Raw genomic sequence first — 22666 nt, 5'->3', positions numbered from 1 at the left:
ATGGCCAACGTGCTGCCCCCTTGCCTGCTCCTGGCCCTGCTGCTCCTGCCCCCGGCCCTGCCCGCGCCGCACAAGCGAGGGCTCATCTTCAACTTGGTAAGAGGGACACTAACCCCATCCTTGTCACAGCCAGGGGACGCCCCGAGTGCTGCTTTGGGGGGGTTTGGAGAGGTCTGCGGGGCTTTGGTCCCTGGTGGCAGCTACGTGGGGGAGCCCCGGGGTAACAGCCGCAGCCGCCAAGAGCAAAGCTCACTTGCAGCTGGGGAAACTGAGGCAGGCAGGGATGGCGTGCTGGGTTTTCCAGGGTTTTGAGGGATCTTGGAGGCCGGGAAAGCAGCTGTGTAAAGAGAGAGGGAAGGCTGAAAGTGAATGGATTGAAGCTTTTGGCTGTCTGTGCTGGTGAGAACCCCCTCCCTGGGGAGCTTTCAGGGAATGGGGAGGGGGGACGCTGTCCCCATGGTGCCTCAGCCCTGTTCCCATGAGCCCAGCAGAAAACAGCACTTCAGCGGGTGGTGTTTTGGGCCAGACCAAGGAAATGCTGCAGGGCCGGAGGCTCCGGAATGCTGAGCCCCAGCCGAAAGGCAGATCTGATGTCCAACACCCACCCAAACCCCCCGGACCCACGGCTGGGGGGAGATTGAGGGGGAACAGAGAGGGACCTGGTGCTCACACCCCGCCTTTCGGTGCAGGACACGGGGGAGCTGTGCCTGCAGAGCACCCAGTGCAAGAGCGGCTGCTGCCACCGGACCAGCGGCCTGAGCCTGGCCCGATGTGCGCCGAAGGCGGCTGAGCTCCAGGAGTGCTCCCCAAAGGTAGGTGCTCCCCTGCTCCCAGGGGTGGCCAGGGACAGGGACATGTCCCCCGCACTGCACCGTGCCTTGGTTCCCCGCAGAGCCTTTATGGGGTCTACTACAAGTGTCCCTGTGAGAGCGGCTTGAAGTGCGACGCCGATAAGAGCATCGTGGGCTCCATCACCAACAGCGACTTTGGCATCTGCAAGGACCCCCAGAGCCCTGATGGGTCACGGTGAAGGAAGAGACCCCCTGGTGCCTCCCTCTGCGATGCCCCTGCCACCTTGCTTCCCCCCCTCCCCAGGGATGCTTGAACCTGCCTGCGCCGCCCCAGCTCCAGGGGGGGGGTTCGAGTAAAGAGCATCTTCTGCCGAGCTGCAAGCCGGCGTTTTCACTCCACGTGTCCCTTGAGGGATGGGGACAGCGGGGCCAGAAGGTCCTGGAAGAAGCCGCAGGGACACGACGGCTTTCCCTACACGTGTGTGCCCATCGTATGCAATTGTGTAATGATCTGGGACAGGGTGAGCTCTGCTCGGGGGGGAGCGTTAGCAAACGGGGTGCAGGGGAGCAGAGGAGGGGAAGGTGCAGCAGCCCCAGGATCTGAGGGAGATGCTCAGATTGTACCAGACTCGGTCTATTTGCTGCCACATCTCCTCTGGTTGGAAAGGTCCCCTAGATAAGGTTCGTGGCTGGAGAAGAGGGACTTGAAGGTGGCACCGAAGCTGTGGGTGCTCGGGGTGCTTGGTGGTTGCGTCTGCCTCCGCCGTGCCGCACTGCGGGCTCTGGGTGACCCAGGAGCTGCACTTCTTTGGGGTGGGCAGACGTGGCCAGGAGGTGGTCGGTCGGGTGGGAGTCCTCCCCAAAAAGGACCTCGTACGGGCGGTGGTTGTAGGCGCCGTGGGGGCCCCTCATGCAGCACCTCCACCAGCACCTCACAGAGCAGCTTCTGCGGCCACGAGATGTGCAGGAGCTTCGAGAATTGGGGATGGACCCGGGGCGAGGTGACGCTGGGAGCAGCCCTGGCTGGCAGCGAGGGGGCAAATCCCCTTAACTCTGCCCCTGGCAGAGCTGGGCCCTGGGCAGGGGGGGCTGCAGGGGGGGGTGGTGTGGGATTCCCAGCTCAGAGCCAGCAGTTTGGGCATGGGGAGGGGGTGCAGATGTGCTCGGGGGGGGGGTGAGGAAGAGGAGGCCCCTGCCTGGCAGAGCTGGGGGGGCAGCAGGAGGCGAGGGGGTCACTGGTAGGGGGGTTCTTGGCTTCTCTGGTGCTGTCTTCACCCCACGTGTTTCTATCCCTGGGGGGCAGATACAGCACCAGGCACCCACAGCGCCGCTCCCCATCGCCCCGAGGGGCTGGGCACCCCACGGCGGCTCTGCACTGGGTCGGGGGGCTGCAGGGGGCTGGGGGCCGCACCGGGCAACTGAGGATGTCCTGCAGGAAACTTCAGGACAAGGGTGACCAGCAGCTTGAGGATCTGGGAGGGTGGCACCGCCAGGGGAGTCCCCCACTATGGTGGGGGGCAGCGTGGGGACAGGGCAGGGGATGCTCCAGGGGACCCACTGGCCCCTGCAAGCCTGGCTCAGCGGAGCTGCAAGAGGGGAAAATGCTGACCTGGATCTTAGTTTTAAACTTGTGGCGGGTGGTAAAAGCCTTGAGGGTCTTGGTCTCGTCGTGGTGGTCCTGGCAGGAGGCCAGCAGGTCCACGTCCTCGTGGGTGTGGGATGAGGCTTGGAGGAAGGGGGAGATGGGGACGGGGACAGCAGCCTCTCTCCTGAGGCAGACAGGCACCCCCCGGGCACAGCGAGGGGGCAGAGGGCAGGGGGCAGGGGACGTGGGGCAGGGGACACAGCGTCTCTCCCTGGCATCACCAGGCGCATGGGGTCCTCAGCCCCACACGCTATTCCATGCCAGTGGGGAGCACCCCGGAGAGCCTGGTATCACCCAGGACACATACTGGGGATACTGGGAGCCCTGCCTACCCAGGGCCAGCCTCCCCCGGGGCTTTGCATCCTTGGCACGGGCAGGATGAGGCCACCACCTGGGCTCCGGCCGTGCTGGGACCAGCAGATGGCAGCCGCAGCGTGCCCACAGCCTGAGACACCCCCCCCCACCCCCACCCCCCCCAGCCCTGGGGACCCCCCCGCCCAGCCTAGCAGGGACCCCCCCAAAGCCCAGGGACAGCTCAGCCTCGGGGGGCCCTGAGATATACCCAGCCCCACAGCCCTGACACCCTGCTTTGGGGGTCACCCTGAAGTGGGGGGGGAGAGATACTGGGGGGGGGGGGTGTCAGCCTGGGCCAACTCCTGGTGTATATAATGAGGATTTTTGGGGTGTCCCCGTTTTTGGGGTGTCCCTGTGTTGGCAGGAGAATAATGGGGGGAGCGGAGAGGTGGGAAGGGGGGGTGCTGGAGGGGAGGAGGGCACAAATGAAGGGGCCCCCTCCCATCTCTGCCTTATATTTACTGGTGAAGCGGTGGCTTTATTTTGGCAGCTCCGGGCTGGTAAATATTGGCTTAAACCGAAAACCAGACGCTTGACTCACGGCGTCTTAACAAACACAGGAAGGGGCCCCCGGTGCCTGTGGGGTGCTGCCAGCCCTGGGGACCGCGGGGGGGGGGGGGGGGCCCACACCAGGGTGGGGGCACCCTAAGCTGGGGGGGTGGGGGTATGACCAGGGCATCCTTGTGCGGGGAGACTTTGCTGCAGTGAAGTCCCTGGGGAGGGGGGCATCCCCCCCCCCCCCCCCCCCCCCCCCCCCCGCCCCGTGTGTGTGTCTGGGGGGGGACACACGACACACGGGGGGATGCCCCCCCCCCCTCCCCAAGGATCTTACTTCACCCTGGGTGATGGAGGGGTGCAAGCATTGGGGTGCCCTTTCCTCCCCACCCTGCTTTGCACAGGGTGTCCCCTGTGTGTGTCCCCCTCCCCGCCTCCGCCTAAAAAGCAAAGAGGCCAAAGAGGCATCGCGGCGGGGGCACCCCAAACCCCCCCCCCCAGTCTCACCCCATCACCACTATTGCACCCCCATCTCCACTTGCTCACCCATGGGGTGCCCCCCATGTCCCCCCCTTTACACCGGGGGAGGGGGGTGGACTGGAAGGTGTGTGTCCGTCCCCCTCCCCGCTTTCCCCCCCCCAGCCTGGGCTGTTTTTACCAGGAGGGTACAGGATGTTCTCGCAGCTCCCTCTCCTCAACCTCCCTCCTCCCTCTCTCTTCCCCCACCCCCCACCCCCCCTTTCCGCCAGCCCTCGGCCTTCACCTCTTCTCTGCGCTGCTTTAACCCTTTTTTTTGCAAAACGCTGCTTTTGCCTCTTTTTTTTTTTTTTCCTTCTCCATTTCTTTTGGGTTTCTGCAAAGATGCGGGGGAAGCTCCTTCGCTGCCCATCCTGGGGTGTCCCTGCACCCCCCATTCACCATCCTTCCTCCCCCCGGTACCACCGAGACCTGGAGGGGTCTCCAGTGGGGTGCCCACCCAATGCCCATCCTGGCAGACACCCCCAGAAAAGACCCTTCCTGCAAACCACCCTGCCAGCCCTGTCAAAAACCCCAAGAAAAAGGGGGTCCGGGGGCGGGGAGGGGGGGGGGTTGCTCCTGCAGCCATCCCCCCGTGGGCAGGGGGGCTGCCAGCCCCAGGGGGGTTGTAAATGCTTCTTGGAGGGGGCTGAGCTGCCCTCCAGCCCCTACGGAGGAGCCTGGGCAGGTGACAGGCCCATAGCACCCAGCTTGGGGCAGTGATTTTGGGGGTAGGCAGACCTGATTTCCCCCCAGCCCCCCGCCTCAGTTTGCTGCAGACTGGTGCCATGCAGGGGCCTGATCCTGTGGTGGGGTGTGTGGAGGGTCTCATGGGGTTTGGGTTGGGGGGTGCTGGGGATGCGTATTTTTTGTGAGAGGCTTGTGCCACAGGCGTGCACAGCGATGTTTGGGGTGCCCCAGAGGTGTTTGGGGATGCCCCAGAGGTGTTTGGGGGTGCCCCAGAGGTGTTTGGGGATGCCCCAGAGGCATCTGGGGCTTTTGCCCATTTGCTTTCAGGGCTGAGTGTTATTTTTCTCCCCCTTTGGATGATTTTTTTCCCCAGTTTCTGTCGGGGCATGGCAAGGCGGTGGCCAGTGCAGCCAGCGGGGTGGTGGCCCCTCTCGGGGTATCCCTCGGCCACGGTGGCTTTTGGCTGGGGGTGGCCACTGCATCTGCAAGGCAGGAGCCACGGGGATGAAGCACGTCCCTGCAGAGTGTGGGACACCCCAGCCAGCTCCAGTTCCCCCAGCTTGGGGAACCCCAAATCCCCGGGGAGATGCCCCGGTCCATCCCCGCCGCCCCGTGCCGACGTGGGACACCTCAACCTGCGCCTGCAGCAGCAAAGCCCCCGCGGCAGGTCCACGCCTTGGGAGCACAACAGGGTGCAGGACCCCCCCCATGCACCCAACTGCAGCGCCCAGGGAGGTGGGAGCCTAATCCTGCAACTCCCAGTTGGGTTTTCCTAAATCTGGGCCAGGTTTGCACCATCCTGGGGAGATGATTTTAGGGATGAGCTGGCGAGAAGCCGACCTTCAAGCTCTGGCTGAAGGAAAAGCAACCTTTCTAGCAACCAAAAAAAAAAAAAAAAAAAAAAAAGAAATTCATGAAAAGCTCTGGTTTGCCTCTTCTTGCCAAAACCAATTGTTGAAGATTTTTCCCGGCTTTGCTTTCACATGTGACAGAGGGAACAATGTCAGACACTCTCCTGTTTTTCCTCTCTGATGTTTTTCACCGGCGCTGGAAGAGGGGAAGGACTCGGCGGGACCAGCTCCGGGCAAACCATGGCTCTGGGGGCCCCAAAACCTGGTGCGGGGGTCCTCGACCCTCCTCTATCCTTGGGGTTGGCTTTGGGGCCGGGAGCATGGCCAGGAGTGGGGCCCCTTGAGGATGCTCCCCCAGCCCAGAGCAGCCCAGGGCTGAGGACTGCCCAGCTCGGGGCAGTAGTGGAGGTTGTGAGTGGGACGTGGGGATGCAAAGGTGGCCCCTGGGGGACACCCAGACACCCCACACACCTCCATGAACCCCCTCACGATGCTTTCCAGCAGGGCACAAGTGCCAAAATCTTCGGGCTGAATTATTTGTGCTGCTGGAGGAATTAATTAGCGCAATATGGGAAGGTGGGGAGAGGGGGAGGGGGGCTGACAGGCTAGAGCTGGGTGCTTTGCGACAGCAGGGTCTGTGGGGGGTGTCTCCCCCCCAGCTGGGATCCCCCTCGCTGTGTATTTTTAGCATTAAAATTCCCCGAAATCCTGGTGAGCTGGGCTGGGAGGAGCAGGGCAGCACCAGGGATGGGAGGGAAATGCAGGGGGGATGCTGGGGGGCTGTGAGGGGATGCTGGGGTTATGCTATGGGGGGTGCTGAAAGGGGTGTTGGGGGTGATTCTGGGGGGGGGGGTGTGATGCTGGGGGGGATGGGGAGGATGCTGGGGGGGGTCGTGATGGGGGGGATACTAGGGGTGGTGCTGGGGATATGCTACGAGGGATGCTAAAAGGGGTGTTGGGGGTGATGCTGGGGGGGGGGTCGTGATGGTGCGGATGCTGAGGGTGATGGCGGGGAGGATGCTGGGGGGGGCTGTGGTGTGATGGTGGGGATGCCAGGGGGGATGCTGGGGGGGATTGGGGGTGATACCGGTGGCCACACCAGCCGGCGGGCAGCGGGCCCGCAGCAGGGAGGGGGTTCCCCGCCTGCCCGCCCGGAGGCAGCGGGCAGCCCCCCCTCACCCCCCCCCGGCCCGGGCAGGGCTGCGGCTGCCGGCGGGCCCCGCGGAGCCCTTCCCCGCACACCCACCGCCCCGGCTGCTGAGTCAGGCTGTTCCCGGCGCTCCCGAGGCCGGTACATCGCGTCCCCACGCCGGGCGGCTGGCACCGGGCCCGGCCGGTGCTGCTGCGGGCAGGGACGGGACGGGACGGGACGGGGACGGGGAGAGGGGCAGGGACGGAGAGAGGGACGGGGGCAGGATAGGGACAGGATAGGGGCAGGGGGAGGACAGGGGCAGGGACGGGGACAGAGGCAGTGACAGGGACAGGGGCAGGGACAGGGGCAGGGGCATGGGCAGGATAGGGACGGGGGGCAGGGACATGGACAGGGACAGTGACAGGGGCAGGGACGGGGACAGAGGCAGTGACAGGGGCAGAGGCATGGGCAGGATAGGGACGGGGGGCAGGGACAGGGACAGGGACAGGGGCAGGGACGGGGACAGAGGCAGTGACAGGGGCAGAGGCATGGGCAGGATAGGGACGGGGGGCAGGGACATGGACAGGGGCAGTGACAGGGGCAGGGGCAGGGACATGGGCAGGGGCAGGGACATGGACAGGGACAGTGACAGGGGCAGGGACAGGCGCAGGGGCAGGGGCAGGGGCAGGGACAGGGACAGGGACAGAGGCAGGGACAGAGACAGGGCAGGGGCAGGGACAGGGGCAGGGGCAGGGACAGGGACGGTCCCTCCGGGCTGCGGCTCCCGGGGCTGGCAGGGCTGGGGCCGGGGAGCGAAGCCCTGTGAGCTGCAAGGGTGGTGGGGGCGCTTTTTTTTTGGGGGGTGGGGTGGGGTGAGTGGGTGCGATACGACCGTAGCACTGGCTTGAGTCAATGTTGTGAGTGTCCCTGACGGGTGTCACCCCCACCCCGGGGCTCCCCAGGCACCCAACAAACATTAGGGTATGTGGGGGATCCCCCCAGGACTTTTACCCCCACCCCGGTTTCAGTCAGGCAGTGCGGGTGCAGCTGGGGAGGGGGCAGTGGCACCCCTCGGCTAGGGTGGCTTTTGGCTGGAGGGTGTTTTTGGGGTGCAGATCCCTCTGGCAGGAGCATCCCCATCGCACCGCTGAGCATCCCCGGGGGTGCTGCACCCTCCGCCACCCAACACAGGAGAGAGGTGCCAGCTTGCACCCACCCTCTGCACCCCGAGACCCCCATCCCAGCGGGGCAGGCGAGGAGCCCCAGCTGCCCCCGGCCACCCGCCCTCCCCGGCAGAGGCTGGTACAGTTCGTTACGTCCAGACCGGAATGTACTTTGTGTTAGAAGTGGCTCCAGGCCAGGACGGCAAAGCCGGACTTTATTTATCCTCCCTGCTCCTGGCCCCGCTGCATCCTGCCCTCGCTTCTGCGGGGCTGGATCTCTGGCAGGGCTGGGGGAACCCTGGACCCTGCTTGTTTGTGTCTGTGTCGTCGTGTTCCCCCCCCCTCCATGTCCAGCTGAGGGGTGCGGGGATTTTCCTCCTTTTCTCCAGAGGGAAAATAATCCAGGGAAAATATTTGTGTCCTTTCAGCCGGTGAAAGCTGTCCCTGGTGTCTGGGAGGAAGCGCCGTGGGGGAGATGGGGACTTGGGGATGGACCCAGGCCCAGCAAAGCCTCTGGCTGGAGGTGCCCCCGCCTGCTTGCATGAGGTTTGTTCCAAATCTGGAAATTTATGGATGGGAAATGCATGGGGAAAGGGCCAATCCTGGCCACACTGGGGCAGGATCAGGCCTGTGATGGAGCAGGGGCTGCTCTGGGGGTCCCCCCCGCATGCTGGGGACACCTTGGCCCCTCTGCTGGTAAAAAAATCGTCGCAGGAGCTGTGAGCCGTGAGTCCGAGCAAAGCGAGGGGGGTCGCAGCCGGAGGAAGGGTCACCCCAGGCTGGATCCAGCCACTTGCTGCCGGCCACACTCCACCACGACCCCCAGCCCTCCTCCCACGGCCTCCCCGTAGGAAGATTTGGGGGGGATCTCGTGCAGAAAGCAGCTCGCTGGCTGCTTTGCACCCCCTGGGTCAAGCATTCCCATGGCAAGCGGGTGGTCTTGCCCTGCTGCCCCCACCGTTGTGTCCCCCCCGTGTCCCCACCGTCCGTTCCCACCGCCGGCGCAGCTGCACCTACGGCCGGCGGCGAGGACAGGGTGTCCTCCTGTGCTCTGCCACCGGTTGTGCAACACCCAGCTGCACCTCCTGTAAACACCCGGCTCCCCGCGACCGCTGCTCGGGTGACAAACGGGCCCTCGGAGGGGTGCACGTGCCGGGAGGGGTGCCGCAGGGCTGCAAAAAGCTGGTTTGCCCCCCAAAATAGGCAGCGGGCGCGGGTATCGGGGTGCCAGGGGGAAGGGTGGATTCGGTCCCCCGGGGAGGTGGAGCATCCCGCGTGGGGCCATCGATTTCTGCCCGGGGCCATCGATTTCTGCCCAGGGCCATCGATTCGCACCGCCACAGGCGGAAGGAAACCGGGAGAAACCCCATTTCTTCCGCTCTCCAACGCGCTCGAGAGATTCACTGATGCGGCTCTAGATGTGAAGCCGGGGCGGAGGGACGCCTCTGCTCCCCGCGCTCTCAAGGCAGATTAACGCCGGTTATTTTTAGCAGAAGACAAGGATGAATAAAAATATCCCCTATTTTACTTAATTATTATTTTTTGTCTTTTTCAGAAACTGCTGGTCTCGCCTCACACCAGGTGCTGGGGGCTGGCACGAGGAAGGATGTCACCAGCGAAGCAGGGGGGTCTCTGGGCTTTGCTCCCCGGTTCTGGTGGGGGGTCAAGGCTTTCCCCCAGACCCCGTGTCCTTTCGGGGCCGGGTGACGGCCACGCAGCGGGCGCAGGGCTGGGGCAGGACATGTGCGGCCAGCTGGATGGTGAGGGGGAACAAGCAGTGCCCCTGGCAGCCACCCCGAAGCCGACTGGGATTATTTATGGAGCCGATTTCCTCCAGGTTGTGTTACAGGGATGGGGGGGATGGCGCAGACCCCAGCACCAGGGTGGGGGGGGGGGGTTCAGGCTTTCCACTACCCAAGAAAGCAGAACAAGCTGGGGGGGGGAGTGGGGGGTCCAGTGCTGGTATCACCGTGATTTGGAAGATGTCTTAAAAAAACCCAAACAACCCACTTTGGTGCTTTCTACCCATGTATTTTGCTTTTAATTTTTTCTATGCAAATGAATTTATCATTTTTATGGTGCGAGGGTAAACCAGGCTGGACCCCCCCGCTGCTGCCATCGGCCCTGTGGGATTTCTCAGGGCCTGGGTGTTACCTAAGGGGCCTACACAAAATTAAGCCGTGGGGTTTCCTGATACTGGAAACCCACAGTATTTCCTCGGTAAATGGAAATTTAAAGCTCTCGGAGGCCGGGTGGGAAATGTTTCAAACCAAAATGCAAGATTCACCTGGGTTCTTTTAGAGAGGGGAAAAAATGAAACGTTGCGAACAGAAATCTTGTTTTTCTCATGTAGGCTTTAATTTTAACTCGGATTTCCAGGGAGTGCCATCGGTGTCTCGATTACAGCTGGGAAAATCAAACTCAGCATCGAAGAGCAGCATCCGTCAGGGCAGCGCTGCCTTGAGCCTGGCCCTGGGGGGGTTTATTGGATCCACATGCAGGTAAACACGAACACTTTATAAAAATACTCAAGAGAGAAATTTGCCCGGTGATCCAACCCCCCACCCCAGCTTTTTGTGGCCCCTCTGGGCTCAGGCACCGTGATTAGCTGAACGTGCGTGAGCAGCGAGTGGACGTTTAATTACAAATGTGCGTTATTTCTAATCTCGGGGAGTATTTCGAGGCAATTCTTAACAAAAATCTTAGCTCCTTCATACAGAAGGGGAACATTTCTGCGTGTCCCAGCAGCCGGTGGGTCCCCCAGCTCCGTCCCTCTCCGTCCCCCGCTGTGGGAGATGGTTACTTGCTTTCTAGTGCCACGTTTCCCTTAACAACCCCCCTGGGAGGTTGCAGGGGGTTGGGGTGCCCGCGGGGTGTTGCCCGGGGCTGCTTGGTCCTGCGGTGGGGTGCCCTTGGTGGTGGTGGGGGGGGTTTGCACGATTGTGTCCCAACCCCTACCCCCCCCCCCCCCGCCCCGGGGCACTGCTCAGGGCTGGGGGAACCTTGGAGCACTGCGTGGGGCCGAGGTGTCCTTGGAGCACTGCACGGAGCTGCCCCCCACCCCCCCACCCCCTGGGGCCATTGCACGGGGCCAGGACCCCCCCCCCCCCTCCGGGCTCTGCACAGGGCCAGGAACCCCCCCGGGGCATTTCACAGGGCCACCCCCCCCCCCCCCCCCGGGGCATTGCACGGGGCCACACCCCCCCCCCCGGGGCATTGTACGGGGCCGGGGGGACCCCCCCGGGTGTTGCACGGGGTCCCCCCGGTTCACTCCCGGCTTCGCCGCGGCTGCCCCCGGCAAGTGCGCCGGGCGGGCCGGGGTGGGCGGGGCGGTCCAGCCCGCCAGGGGAAGGGAGACCGTTCTGATTTGCATACCGCCGCCACCCGAGCCAATGAAAAAGCGTAGCGGGCGCCGTCGGTGTGATGGGCAGTCAGAGGGACCAATGGGATGCGGGCGGGAAGGCGGGGCGCGGAGGCCGGGGAGCACTCGGCCGGCGCGGGAGAGCGGTGCCACTCGGAGCCGGGCGGCGGCGGCGGCGGCGGAGCGAGGGGGTGGCGGCAGGTGGGTCCCTGCGTGGGGCTGGGGGGAGGCTCGGGGGGTCCTTGCGTGGGGCTGAGGGGTTCCTGCGTGGGGCCGGGGGGAGGCTCGGGGGGTCCCTGCTTGGGGCCGGCGGTGCGGGGTGGGCTGCGTGGTTGTGTGGGGCTGGAGAAATACCGGAGGTCTGGGCGGGGGGGATTAGTGTGGGCTGAGGGACCCTGGCTGGGGCTCTACGGGGGGGTATTGGGGTCCTGCGTGGGGCCGGGGAGTCCTGTGGGGAAGGGGATGGTGCCCCCAGCTCTTGCTGTGGGGTGAGGGCAGGATGGGGGTGTCCCCCCCCCGTAGACACCCCCCCCACACCCCCTCCCCCTAGTGCAGGGGATGTCCGAGGGGAGTTAATACAGAGGTGCCTGAGCGTTGCTGGGGATACTGGGATGCACTGGGATGGGGGACGAGGTGCTGTTGGCAGGATGGGGTCACAGCGGGCGGGGGTCAGTGTCCCGCCGTTTGTGCCAGCGGGGGGGGGGGGGGGGGGGGGAGGATTGCTCTCTTTCCCACTTTCCCTCATACAATGAGGCTCCCGTGCTCCGCTATAGCATTTCCTCTAATGCCACCTACCAAAAATACCCTCCAGGGTGTGTGCGTAAATATACGCTTTCACGGACAGTGGGTATCAGTGATTGCACTAGGTAAATGTGAGTATTTTTTTAAGCTTCTGCTATTTTTCCTGCTTTTCTGGGCACAAAATCTCTTTCAGAGCTTCTGTTCTTAAAATGCATGTTCGAGTGAGCTTGCTCTTCCCAGGAAAGAGTGTTTTACGGGATGAGCTGTAAGAGCTCGTGGGGATACGTCCATCATCAACGTGTCCCCGGCCAGCGGTTTCCAGCCGAGACTCCCATGCTGCAGCCGTGTTCCTGTCCTCGCTGTGCTGAGCAAATGGGGCCGCTGCCTGTGAATAAAAACCTTGAAAAATTAAAAAAAACCCCAAAGCCGTGAGCTGATACTTTAGGGTTTTAAAGGCAGTGTCTCTCCATAATGAGCTATTAAACTTCTGAGGTGAATTTGGGACATCGCTGGGGCGTCAAACCCAATCTGGAGACTGAGATTAAAAGTTGAAGAAGAAAAGTTGAAAGCACAAATTGCTCTTTCCTGTAAAATGTGGGGAAGGCACATCCATCCTGTCTCCCTCCTGCCTCCTTCCCTGCCCCGCAAAGGGCTGCGGGGAAGAAAACCATTAAATTCATCCAGCAGAGCCTTTATCTGGCTTTCATGGGGTGTTTTCCCAGAGGTGTGGTGGGTTCGGGGGCGATGCTGCAACTCGGAGGTGCTCAGGTTTTATTTCCAACCTGGTACCCGAGAGATGGGACAGAACTGCTGGAGGAGTGGACAGGAACACCACCAACGCCGAGGGAACGACGGCCGCCGCTGGCGAGGGGTTAACCAGGAGCGAGGGGCTGAGCAGGAGTAGCTTTCCTGTGGTGCTGAGAGTTTTACAGCCGAAGGTGGGGTGCTGGGGTCCCTCGGTGGGGTGCTGGGTCCTCGGCCCTGTGGTGTGATGGGTACTGACAGCAACCTCTGGGATGCAGGAGGAGGAAGGCGAGGGTTGCAATGGAGCTGGGTGCTGACAGGAGCCAGAGGGGATGAGGTGGCTGGGGACTTCTTGGGGGTTTGGGGTGATGAAGCAGGAGGGCTTTGTGCTGGAGAAAATGTGTGATGGTGTAGGGGGAAAAAGCCAAAAAGCAGATTTCTGAGGAATTGGTGGAGAAGTTACCACTTCTGCCGAAACTCGCTGGGAGGGATGACGGCACGTGGCCTCTCTTGTGGCTTTGAGCTTGGAGGATGGAGCGGGACCAGTGCTGGAGGGGGTCCAGGGGGGGAAGGCTGGCAGGATGCGGGCTGCTCGCGATGCCCATCCTGCCCAGTGCAGAGGTGTCTGCTGGCATGGCAGCTTGTGCAATTATTTTTTCTTTAAAGACAAAAAAGCGCAAATCATCAGCTTCCCAAGGCTGTATTTGCCCAGCACACACTTGAATTACGTTGAGGTCCTTTCCCAGCGCTGTTAGAGCATCTTGCCGCTGGGACAAGCCAGAAAGTAAGACAATTCCTGAGTAAAACCCAAACTGCATCCTTCAGGAACATCACTGGTGTGTAATTAGGTGTGTTTTAATTACCAGCTTGCAGGAGAAAGTTTGCTGTAGGGCTCGAGATGCTCAGCCCTGGGACCCCCCACCACTCCGTATGTCCATGGCTCTCCGGGCTGGCTCAGGGGGGGAAATATTCTGTAAGATATTTGGAGAATCATTTTTCTCAGTTATTTATACTTTTATACTATTTAGTATTTTATTTTGTATTCACTCTTAGTTATATGTATTCATATAAAGTTGTTGCAGCCCCTTGAGGGAACTGCAGAGCTCGTACCGATCTCGTGCATATCACAGGGAAATAATAAATTACTTAGCAAGGTGTTTTTTTATTTTATTTTAGTGCTGTATGTTTGTGCCTGCAAAGAAATGGCCACGAGTGCTCTAACGTATGAACTGTTCGTGTAACTTGTTTGTCGTGGAGCTGACGAGCTTTTTCTGTAAGTGGTAGTTGTGACTGAAATAAGGATTTCTGGTTTTGCAAGTGAGTGTATTGGAAAATTAAGAGAATTGTAGTAAAGTAACTGTCAGCAGTAAAGAGGGGGGTGATGAGGGACTGCAATTGAATCATCTTCTGCCCGCGATGTCCCCTGTTCGTAATTAGTAACGTTGCTCTTAGAAAATCAGCCTCGTTAACAATATTCCCATTTCAAGGGGTTTTTGGGTTATGTTAAACTTAACCCCTTAAGTCAACGAAATGAGCTCTAGGAGGCACCGCCTCACATATAGCATCATCTCTGGGGTCACAAATAGCATCATCTCTGGGGTCACAAATAGCATCATCTCTGGGATGCAACCCCCATCCCGGGATGCAGGCTCCCTTCCCGTCCTCAGGTGATGCACATATGTGTGTGTGTGCCCCCACACGCGTGTGCACAGTCGGTACATGCTTATTTCCACTCCTCTGGGCTGCCGAGGCCGAGGGGCACCCCGCAGCGGTGCAGCATCGGCCCCAAAGCCGCAGCATCCTCCGCAGCCCCCCGCCGCCCCGGGGCTGAGCCCTCTGCACCTCGCGGCCTCCCCCAGCAGTGGCGGTCCCGGCTGCTCGTCGTGTTTCTTTGTCCTCTCCGAGAAACACCGGTTTGGCCCGGGAGCAGGCTGGTGTTTCACAACATGCTGGGAATTGCCGTTTGCCCGGGACAGTCTGGCATTTATAGACCGTCGGTGCACACGTGGCTTCAAAAAAAAGCTTCGGGCGCTGGGTTATTTCTGGGCGCACGGTGATGCCGGCGGCGGTGCCGGGCGCTGAGTCGGGGATCCCCCCCCCCAGGGGTTCGGCACCGGGGCTCTCGAGGTGCTGCCGAGCCCTGGTGCATGGGGATAAGTGGTTAAATACAGCGTTTCCACGGCCGAGGGGGTGCTGCGGTTTAGGGTCACCTGGCTGAAAGTTTGTTGGAGAAACTCCTAGATCTGTGGCAAGCAATGAGATGTTTTTAGAAATTAAAAAGAATATTAAATAAATCCAAGCTTAATTGTCGGATTCATTCTGGAGAAAAGGCTAAATGAGAACAGAATTGGCAAACAAGGCGTTTCTTGTTTATTCTCGTGTTGTATTTATTTTAGTTCCCCCAAGCTGTCTCTTAACATTGAGTTCGCTCGGCGGTGGCGTGGCTGCTGCCAGGAGGATGCTCCGAGCCGCCCGTGGAGGGGTCGAGCGTTACCGGGGTGCGCTGTACGGGGAGGGGAGCTTCACGTTTAACAGCCAGAGGTGGAATATTTATTTCCAGTGTCCCGAAAAGCCTGGCTGGGTCTGTTCTCCCTGGTTGTTTTGACCAGAGGAGAAGACACGGTGAAAGGAGCCTGCTCATTTTCGATGGCAAAAAAAAAACAGTTAGAGGGTGCCAAGGAGTGGGTAGTGGGATGTCAAGTACTTTCTCACTTTTTAAAGACGGTTTATGTAACCTGCTTGGCTATATTATTACATTTTTTTTCCCCCCCTTTGGTTACATAATCCTGATTTATGAAAGCATTAGGAAATTGCTTTCCCCGCTGTTATGTGAGTGTCTGTATATAATGGCCTCTGAGCTTGTTAGGATGCGCTCGGCCCCTCTGCCAGCCGTCTCCCGAGAAGCTCAGGCAGGTATGGAACAGCTTTTTATACACTCTTTATTTTTATTGATTTTTAAAATATTTTTTCATCCGAGGCTGTGTCAGCCCCTCCAGGAGCAGGGTGGGCGCGGGCTGGTGCCTCTCCCTGCTGATGGAGAGCAGAGGCTTTGCTGCCGGCGCCGTCATTCCTGTTTTTTCCAGTATTTTCAGGATATGCTGCTTGTGGCAGAGGCTTGTCGTGATTTTTGTGGTGGGAGCAGTTGAAATCCTCGCTGGGACCAGGGATGGCTTCGGGGGCAGGTGGGGTGGGGGCTGCAGAGCATCGGTGTGTAAAAACCCTCGCCCGCGTCCCGTCCCTGGCACCTTTTCCCCTTGGAAGAGCAACAGCCCATAAATGTTTATGGCTTTTGCTTTCCCCAGGATATGTTTGCCTTTTGGAATAAAGGAGGGGGGAAGAAAAAGATACTGCCTGGGTGGGTTTTTTTTTTCCCATTTCGCATTAAAGCGGAGAGCGTTGTGTCTCTGGGTACCCGCGCTGGAGGGATGCTGATGGGATGGTCACGAGAAGGTTGAGTCCAAAGGAGCTTTATACCTGCAATTTCTTAATTTTGAAGCAACCTGGAAAAACCACCGAGCGAGCGTTTCCTCCCTGCTGCCTTGCTAGATAACCAGCAACAGAGCCAGATGATTTTTAATGGGTTTATATTGTAAACTGGGGGGGGGGGTGGGGGGGGAAACAACAAACCCCTTTCTGAAAGTCTTGTGCGTGTCGCTGGTGCGGGTGCGCTGGCCTCGCTCCCGGGGGATGCAGACAGGCTGAACCCATCTTGCTTCCCCTTGAAATATTTATTCTGGCAGGGAGCAGCGAGCCGTCCTGCTCACTTGTTCCCCTTGCTGCAGCTGAAACTTGAGGGCAGCCTCTTATTCAACGTATTTAAGAAAAAAAATTAAATTAGTTATGACTTGGATCTTAACTAAAACCGCTTCCGAAGCTTAAAAATATTAGCTAGGCAAAACGATTAAGCAAGTGTGACGGGAACACATACCCTTGTGTTTAAGTTAGCCGCATGCAGTAGTTTCATTTTCTCCCTTCGTTGTGCTCTTAGTTGCTTAAAAACCTCCCTGTGCTGCTGCAGCACTGGTACCCTCTGGTCCTCGGGAGGTGGACTGGGGTAAAGGCGACCGCAGGCGTCCCCAGGGTGTCCTGTGCCGGGAGGGGACGCAAGGCCACGGGGTGGGTGACACCGGGATGCTCGGTGGGTACCGGGGTCTCCCTGGGCAGAAGGAGTTAACCCTGGAGCGGCGACCCGTGGGTAAAGGAGACCAGGGAGTTCGTTTTGGTCCCCAGTGAGTCACGGTTCACCCTGGGTGCAGTGGAGGTTCGTCAGGGTGCTGGGCAATTAAAGAAGCTCTGTTTGCATTTTGTTGGGGTTTTTTTTTGTTTTGTTTTGTTTGAATAAAAGTTGCCACGACTGGCCCGCCGGGATGTTAGCTGCTTGCACAACGTGCATGCTAGGGAGTAAATCAGTCCATGTGAGTTTTATTCAGCTAGTGATAATCTAAATTTTATTACTTCCCCGTTTATTTTAAAGGAGGAGGGGACAAATCAAGTGGCCAGGATTTAAAAAAAAAAAAAAATTAATTTTGTGATGTATGAGAAATGGCTCTCGATGTCTGGGTGCATCCTTCTGTGTTGAGATGGAGCTGAGGGTTACGTGGGGCTCCCTTCTTGGGCTTAAGAAGGTCGTGTTTTCTTAGAAATCCCAGTTTTAATTTATTACCGACTCAAACACCATCTCCCTGGGTCTCTGCTCCGCAGGCTGGTGTTGCAGGTGTCTTAAAACACCCTTGTCCGGGGAAAATCTCTGCTCTGGTCTTCCCTCTCCTGCTGCATGTGCACAGTCCCCTCAGTAAGTAGGTATTTTATTAGAAAAAATAGCTTTTGCGATCGAGGGGGGAAGCGAAACCACGGTGGGATGGTGGAGAGAGCCCAGCTGCTGCGCTAATTGGGTCGTTCTTCGTTATCTGTCAGCCGGCGATGGGGGCGCGTCCCCGTGCTGCTGCCCAGCTTGAGGGGCCGGGATTTGGGGTGATGCTCACCAGGATTCGGGGCCCCTCGTCTTCCCCCTCCCTGTGTGTTTAGATTCGTTGGTTTTTAGCTTGACCTTTGCATTTTAAAGCAACTCCCTCCCGTGTTGCAATCCGCAGCTTTTCGGGCTGTTGTGGTGCTGTGGAAGTGAAAGCGCTTTGTGCGAAGTGGGTCTTAAAAAACAAACCCCGGAGCAGCGGAGCAGTGAGCTCGTCTTTTTCCATCCTGTTAATTTTCATCCCGACTCTCAGCAACGGTCAATAAAAAAGTTGGACAGAATAAAGCTTTTTTTTTTTTTAACGTTTTTTTTTAAGCTGATGGTAGGGTGCTGAACGCTGTTTTATGGAAACAGCGAGTCAAAGCGTCTTCCCGTGGCCGCGGGGAGCAGAGGAGCTGCCACGGGAGGTTTTGTCCGTGGTCTCATCGCCCCTTTCTGATCGTGGTGGAGCGTGGTCTGTGGTTTGCAACCATCGTCTCAGTTCTCCCTTCTTAAAATCCTGACTTAGGATAAAGCACGTGGTTTTTTAAATTTTATTATTTTATTTTTAATTTTTTGTTTTCCTCTTCTTACCAGCTATTGGTGTGAAATCCCCACCCTGTCTCTGGGTGGGCACCTCCCAGGACCCCCCCTGGACCTTCAAACCTTCTCCAGCGATCGCATGGTGGTGAGGTGAGACCCTGCAAAACCCTCCCCAGCCTTTCTCTTCCCCCCACCCCCACCCCTCCCTTTCCCTTCCCGTGAGCCTCGGGGAGGGATCTGTGACATGAAGTTTCCATTTGGAACTGGCAAATTCCTGGTATGCCGATTTCTAGGAAACGTGGCTCGGGATCGTGTGCTTGGTGAAACCCTAGCATGTGTGATACCTGTCTGTCCTCAGCCTGGGGTCGGACATCTGCATCCCATTCTCCGCTCTGAATCTTCTCCTCTATCTCCGGGCTGGAAGATAGCAACATCTGTGCAGAGCAGGGATTGTAAAAATAAATGACTTGTTTTTATGGCCTGGATTTCTGTGCGGCGTGTGCTGGTGTTGTACGGCGTGCATCCTCCTGGAGCAAAGTTCTCGTTGTTTGAAAGGTGTGTGCAAAGGGGAGAGGGCTTCGAGGTGTGCCCGTGCGGTGCCCTGGCAGACAGCAGGGAAAACGTCCAGCGCTCGGGGGATAACGAAGGTGGGGAAGACACCAGCCACTGCCTGGCTTAAAAAAAGAGGGGAAAAAAGCGCCTTTTGTCCTGCCTGCTTTTAAAAAAAACAGACGAAAAAAGCGCAGAATGTCTTTTTCTGAAGCAGCAGCTGAATTAATGTCTGAGAGTGCTAAAATTGGGGTCAAAGCCGTAGCGCTGTCGGGGTGTGCAGGAGGGTGCTCTGCCTGGGCAGCCTGTGCCTGCTGCGGGCGGCTGAATTGCTTGGGGGCATCACTGCACCTCGATTGCTCGCGGGCATCCCTCGTGGCTCGATTGCTCGTGGGCATCGCTTGCTGGGGAGCATCGGTCGCGGCGATGCCGCTCGTCACGTGGAGGGGGGAAAAAAAATGATACTTGCAACCGCTTATGCCAGCGTGCGGGACAGTGTCTGGGGGAACAGCAGGTTTGTAAGAGGGAAGGATGGAGCTGTCGTTGCTTTTGAGCACTTTGGGGAGTTTATATTCGTGTAGCGGGGCTGGGAACAGGCACGTGCCGGCACTGTGGGTCGGGGTGCGCTGGTCCGAGGGAAGCACACGCCGCGCACGTGTAGGAGTCTTCTGACCTCGTGAGCCTCCTTGTTTGCTCAGCTAGAAGCTGTTTAAAGTATTTTGTGTTAATTAATGCTAAAATAGTTGCACTTGAAGGAGAGATTGTGCCCAGATGTTGAAACCTCTGGATTTTAAAGCTTGTTTATTACAGCTCTGAAATTACAGGTTGAACAGCTACTCTGAATTTTCAGATCATCCGGTAGAGCAGGGACTGATTGAAAGCAAACAGGTGAAAACCCCAAACCCTTTTCCTTTAGCAGTGAGGAAGAACAGCCCTTTTGCAGGGCTTGGGGAGGGTGGAGGTGGCAGCTCTGTGTCCCTACAGCTGCAAGACAGCCCTGTGCCCAGCCACGAGCGGCCGGGCAGTGGCTGGAAGTGCAGACCAGACCCTGGCATTAGGCTCAGGGCTTGAGCAGGAGCATTTTTGGGGGTTTACAGGCTCCTTCAAGGGACTTTGCTTCCGAATGGGAAGAATCAAGCTGTGCAAAACAGCCGCAAACTGTTCAAAACCGCCCCAAAACAGGCAGAACTGCCCTGTCATCCATGTGCACCTTTCCCGGGACCTGCTCTGGATTTCTTTAGTCACCTTCCCGCCACTTTCATTCTCTGTGCATGGAAATCCTTTCCCTCTTGGTGGCCTTTCACTGATGCCCTTATGCCTTGCTGAATTGCTGCACCTCTCCGTGGAGGAGGACCCCCCAGCCCAGGGGGGTCTAACCCCCTAGCGGGGTGGGTGTTCAGAGGAGGGAGGAAGGTTTAGCCTGTCTTCGATTACAGACTTACAGCGTTAAGCTTGTGGGTAACAGCAAGGGGAGAGCGGGATCTGCTTGGGGTGTCCGAAACACCCAGAGGCTTTTGCACGGAGTAAATAATTAACCCCCTCCCTGTATCCGGAGCACACGTGGTCCTGCAACGAGAGGATTCGTGCTCTGACGCCTCCAGCAAGCCTCTCGGTGTCAGTCCCTGGCTCCCTGGTGTTTAAATCTTGGGGAGTAGCAGATATTTTCTTTTCTTTACTTCCAAATTAATTGGGATTTTGGACCCCAGCCAGCCTCCGTCTGTCGCTCCAAGCCGGAGATAAGCGGGAGCGGCGCAGTCTTTTCTCTAACCTAGTTGGAGCCGTTTTCGCTGGACGGAGAAGTCTTGAGCTCTTTCATAACGTGGACCACATCTTAATAGCTGGGCTTGTGGGCTCCATCCCTCCCACTGCTGCTGACGCAGAGCGTCTCCCCTCCCGCTCGCCTTGGCCAGCTTCCCTGGATGACTCCACTAATTGCTTACGTAGAAAAATAATGAGAAGGATGCGTACGATATATTTTTAGATGTCTCTTGGTGGGATTTAGCAACCAGCAAGCCAGAGCCAGCACTGCCCTGTCCATTTTCTGCATCCCAGCCGTGGCTGCTTGGTGGGCCTCGGGAGGTTCTGCCCTGGGAGGTGGTGCTTCTTTTGCAAGCTGCTCTGCTTTTTTTTGGGGCTCTTCTGGGTCCTTGATAAAAGGGTTATGGGTGCTGCATCCCTGGTGCTGTGCAGGGTCTGTGCTGTGAAGCCCTGAGCCAGCGCGTGGTGCTGGCGGCGCGCCTGTGCCGTGATGGGCACCACCACCTCCTCGCTCATCTCCAGGAGGGTGGCCACGGTGGTGGCAGGGCAGTGTGGACCATGGTGGCTTGGAGATCTTCTCAGCACCTGGATCATGGAATAGTTTGTGTTGGGTAAGGCCTTTAAAACTCATCTGGTCCAACCCCCTTGCAATGAGCAGGGACATGTTCAACTAAATGTGGTTGCTCAGAGCCCCGTCCAGCCTGACCTTGAATGTTTCCAGGGATGGGGCATCTGCCACCTCTCTGGGCAACCTGTGCCAGTGTTTCACCACCCTCATTGTAAAAAATTTCTTCTGAAGTGACCGATGGCATGTTTTCCAATGTATAAATACCCATGAGATGACTAATCTTACCACTAACGTTGCTTTTTTTCAGTGTTTTTTTTAAGTGTTCCCCTCTGAAACCTCAGCAGAGCAGGGGAAAGTGAGCAGATGCAAAACCTCTTTAAATATTACCCCAAAGGCTGTGATAATTGAGCATTGCAGCGAGTAGTTCCCTTATTTTTCTATTTGCTTCTTCCATTGCAGGGCTCTTTGTGTCTCGGTGGCTTCCTGTGCCGGGGGGGCCAGGCTCCAGCTCTTCCCTTTCCACCCGGGTGTGAGGAGCGCAATTCTTCTTGCAGCACGACTTATCTGCCCTTGGAGCTGAAAACATCCTTTCTTTGCTCTTTTTCAATCCCCCGAATGAATGATTTCTCCTGCTGGTTAACATCAGCTTCCACACCAAAGACTGTGGGAAAGTTTTGCAATTAGAGTGACTTTAATAGATCTGGTTTATGTCTTAAAAATCCCATCGCTTTCTAATTCTTCGTCACATGTTTCCTTGATTACGTGTCGCGCAGCAGTGTGGCTACCAAAATAGACTTACGGTCTGAAGGAAATCATCAGGAAATATGTTTTTTAAACCGTAGGCAATTCTTTTTTCACCAGGCACCATTGGAAAAAGTCTGCATTTGATGAAAAACGTGGCTTTTCTGGCACCTCAGCTGCTTACACAGTGATGTTGGGAGGGTGATGCTCCAGCATTTTGCCTAAACCCCCCCCCCAATTTCTTTGAGTCTTGCTGTGAATTTTCTCTTTATCCACCCAAATAGTTGGGATTCTTCTGGTGTTGGATTTGCTTTAGTTTTTGGAGAAGATGCTTGCTGTGCGTTCAGGTCTTTCCGTGCAGGGTGATGCTTTGCTTGCCTGAGACTTGGAGCCCGCTCTCTCTTTTTGGGGGTGTTCTTGGTGGGCAAGAGAAAGCGAGGCTTGCCTGGGGTTGAGGTGCTGCTTTCTGAATAATAAGAGTCTCTGACAAATACGTAGTTCCTCGTGGAAGATAATCTTGAACTGTATAAAACAACTCAAAAGGCAAACGCTCACCTGGCGCCTGTACTGCTTAGCACCCGTACCCAAGGGGTGGCCACCGCCACATGAGCCAGAAGCTCGGTGGCCATCAGCCCGTTGCTTCTCGCCCGCGAGCGCTTCCATCTCTCCTGGCTTCATCGCTGCCCTCAGCGTCTGCCCACGTAGGTGCTTCGGTGCTAATCCTGCCTCAAAATGAGCGCGCAGGGGGGCGTCACCAGGGGTTTGGGTGCAGCACCCCAGGATGAGTTTCCATCTTTGGGTGTCAGGAGCCCATCGGCTGGCACCTGTGTTACCTGCTGGTGCTTTTTTGGGTAAAACTCTTGCTGGGGGAGCCTCCTGGGGCAGCGCCACCTCCCAGGGGTGCGATGCTGACCTGGGGAGGCTGAAGATGAAGGGTGGGGACCTCTGTGAGCATCCCCATCGCTGCGGCCAGACGGAGCTGCGGGGCTGTCCCCTGTCCCCGGGCGGCGAGGACGGCTGGCGTTGCACATCGGGGCTTCCTGCGCCCTGTGGTTCAGCGGAGCTTGGGTGGCCCC

General features: G+C 58.3%; 1 protein-coding gene across 1 annotated transcript; it reads left to right on the top strand.

Annotated features, from left to right (window-relative positions):
- CLPS (colipase) lies at positions 1–1030 on the top strand. The gene is made up of 3 exons (XM_009949325.2): positions 1–96; positions 690–812; positions 893–1030. Exons 1-3 carry the CDS (start codon positions 1–3, stop codon positions 1028–1030), a joined length of 357 nt encoding a protein of 118 aa, XP_009947627.1.
- Positions 1031–22666: the final 21636 nt, after the last annotated feature.

Source organism: Leptosomus discolor, chromosome 21 (assembly GCF_034619465.1).
Source record: "Leptosomus discolor isolate bLepDis1 chromosome 21, bLepDis1.hap2, whole genome shotgun sequence".
Lineage (NCBI taxonomy): Eukaryota > Metazoa > Chordata > Aves > Leptosomiformes > Leptosomidae > Leptosomus > Leptosomus discolor.
The sequence above is the reverse complement of the archived record's forward strand: the minus strand, read 5'-3'. Positions and strand labels throughout refer to the sequence as shown.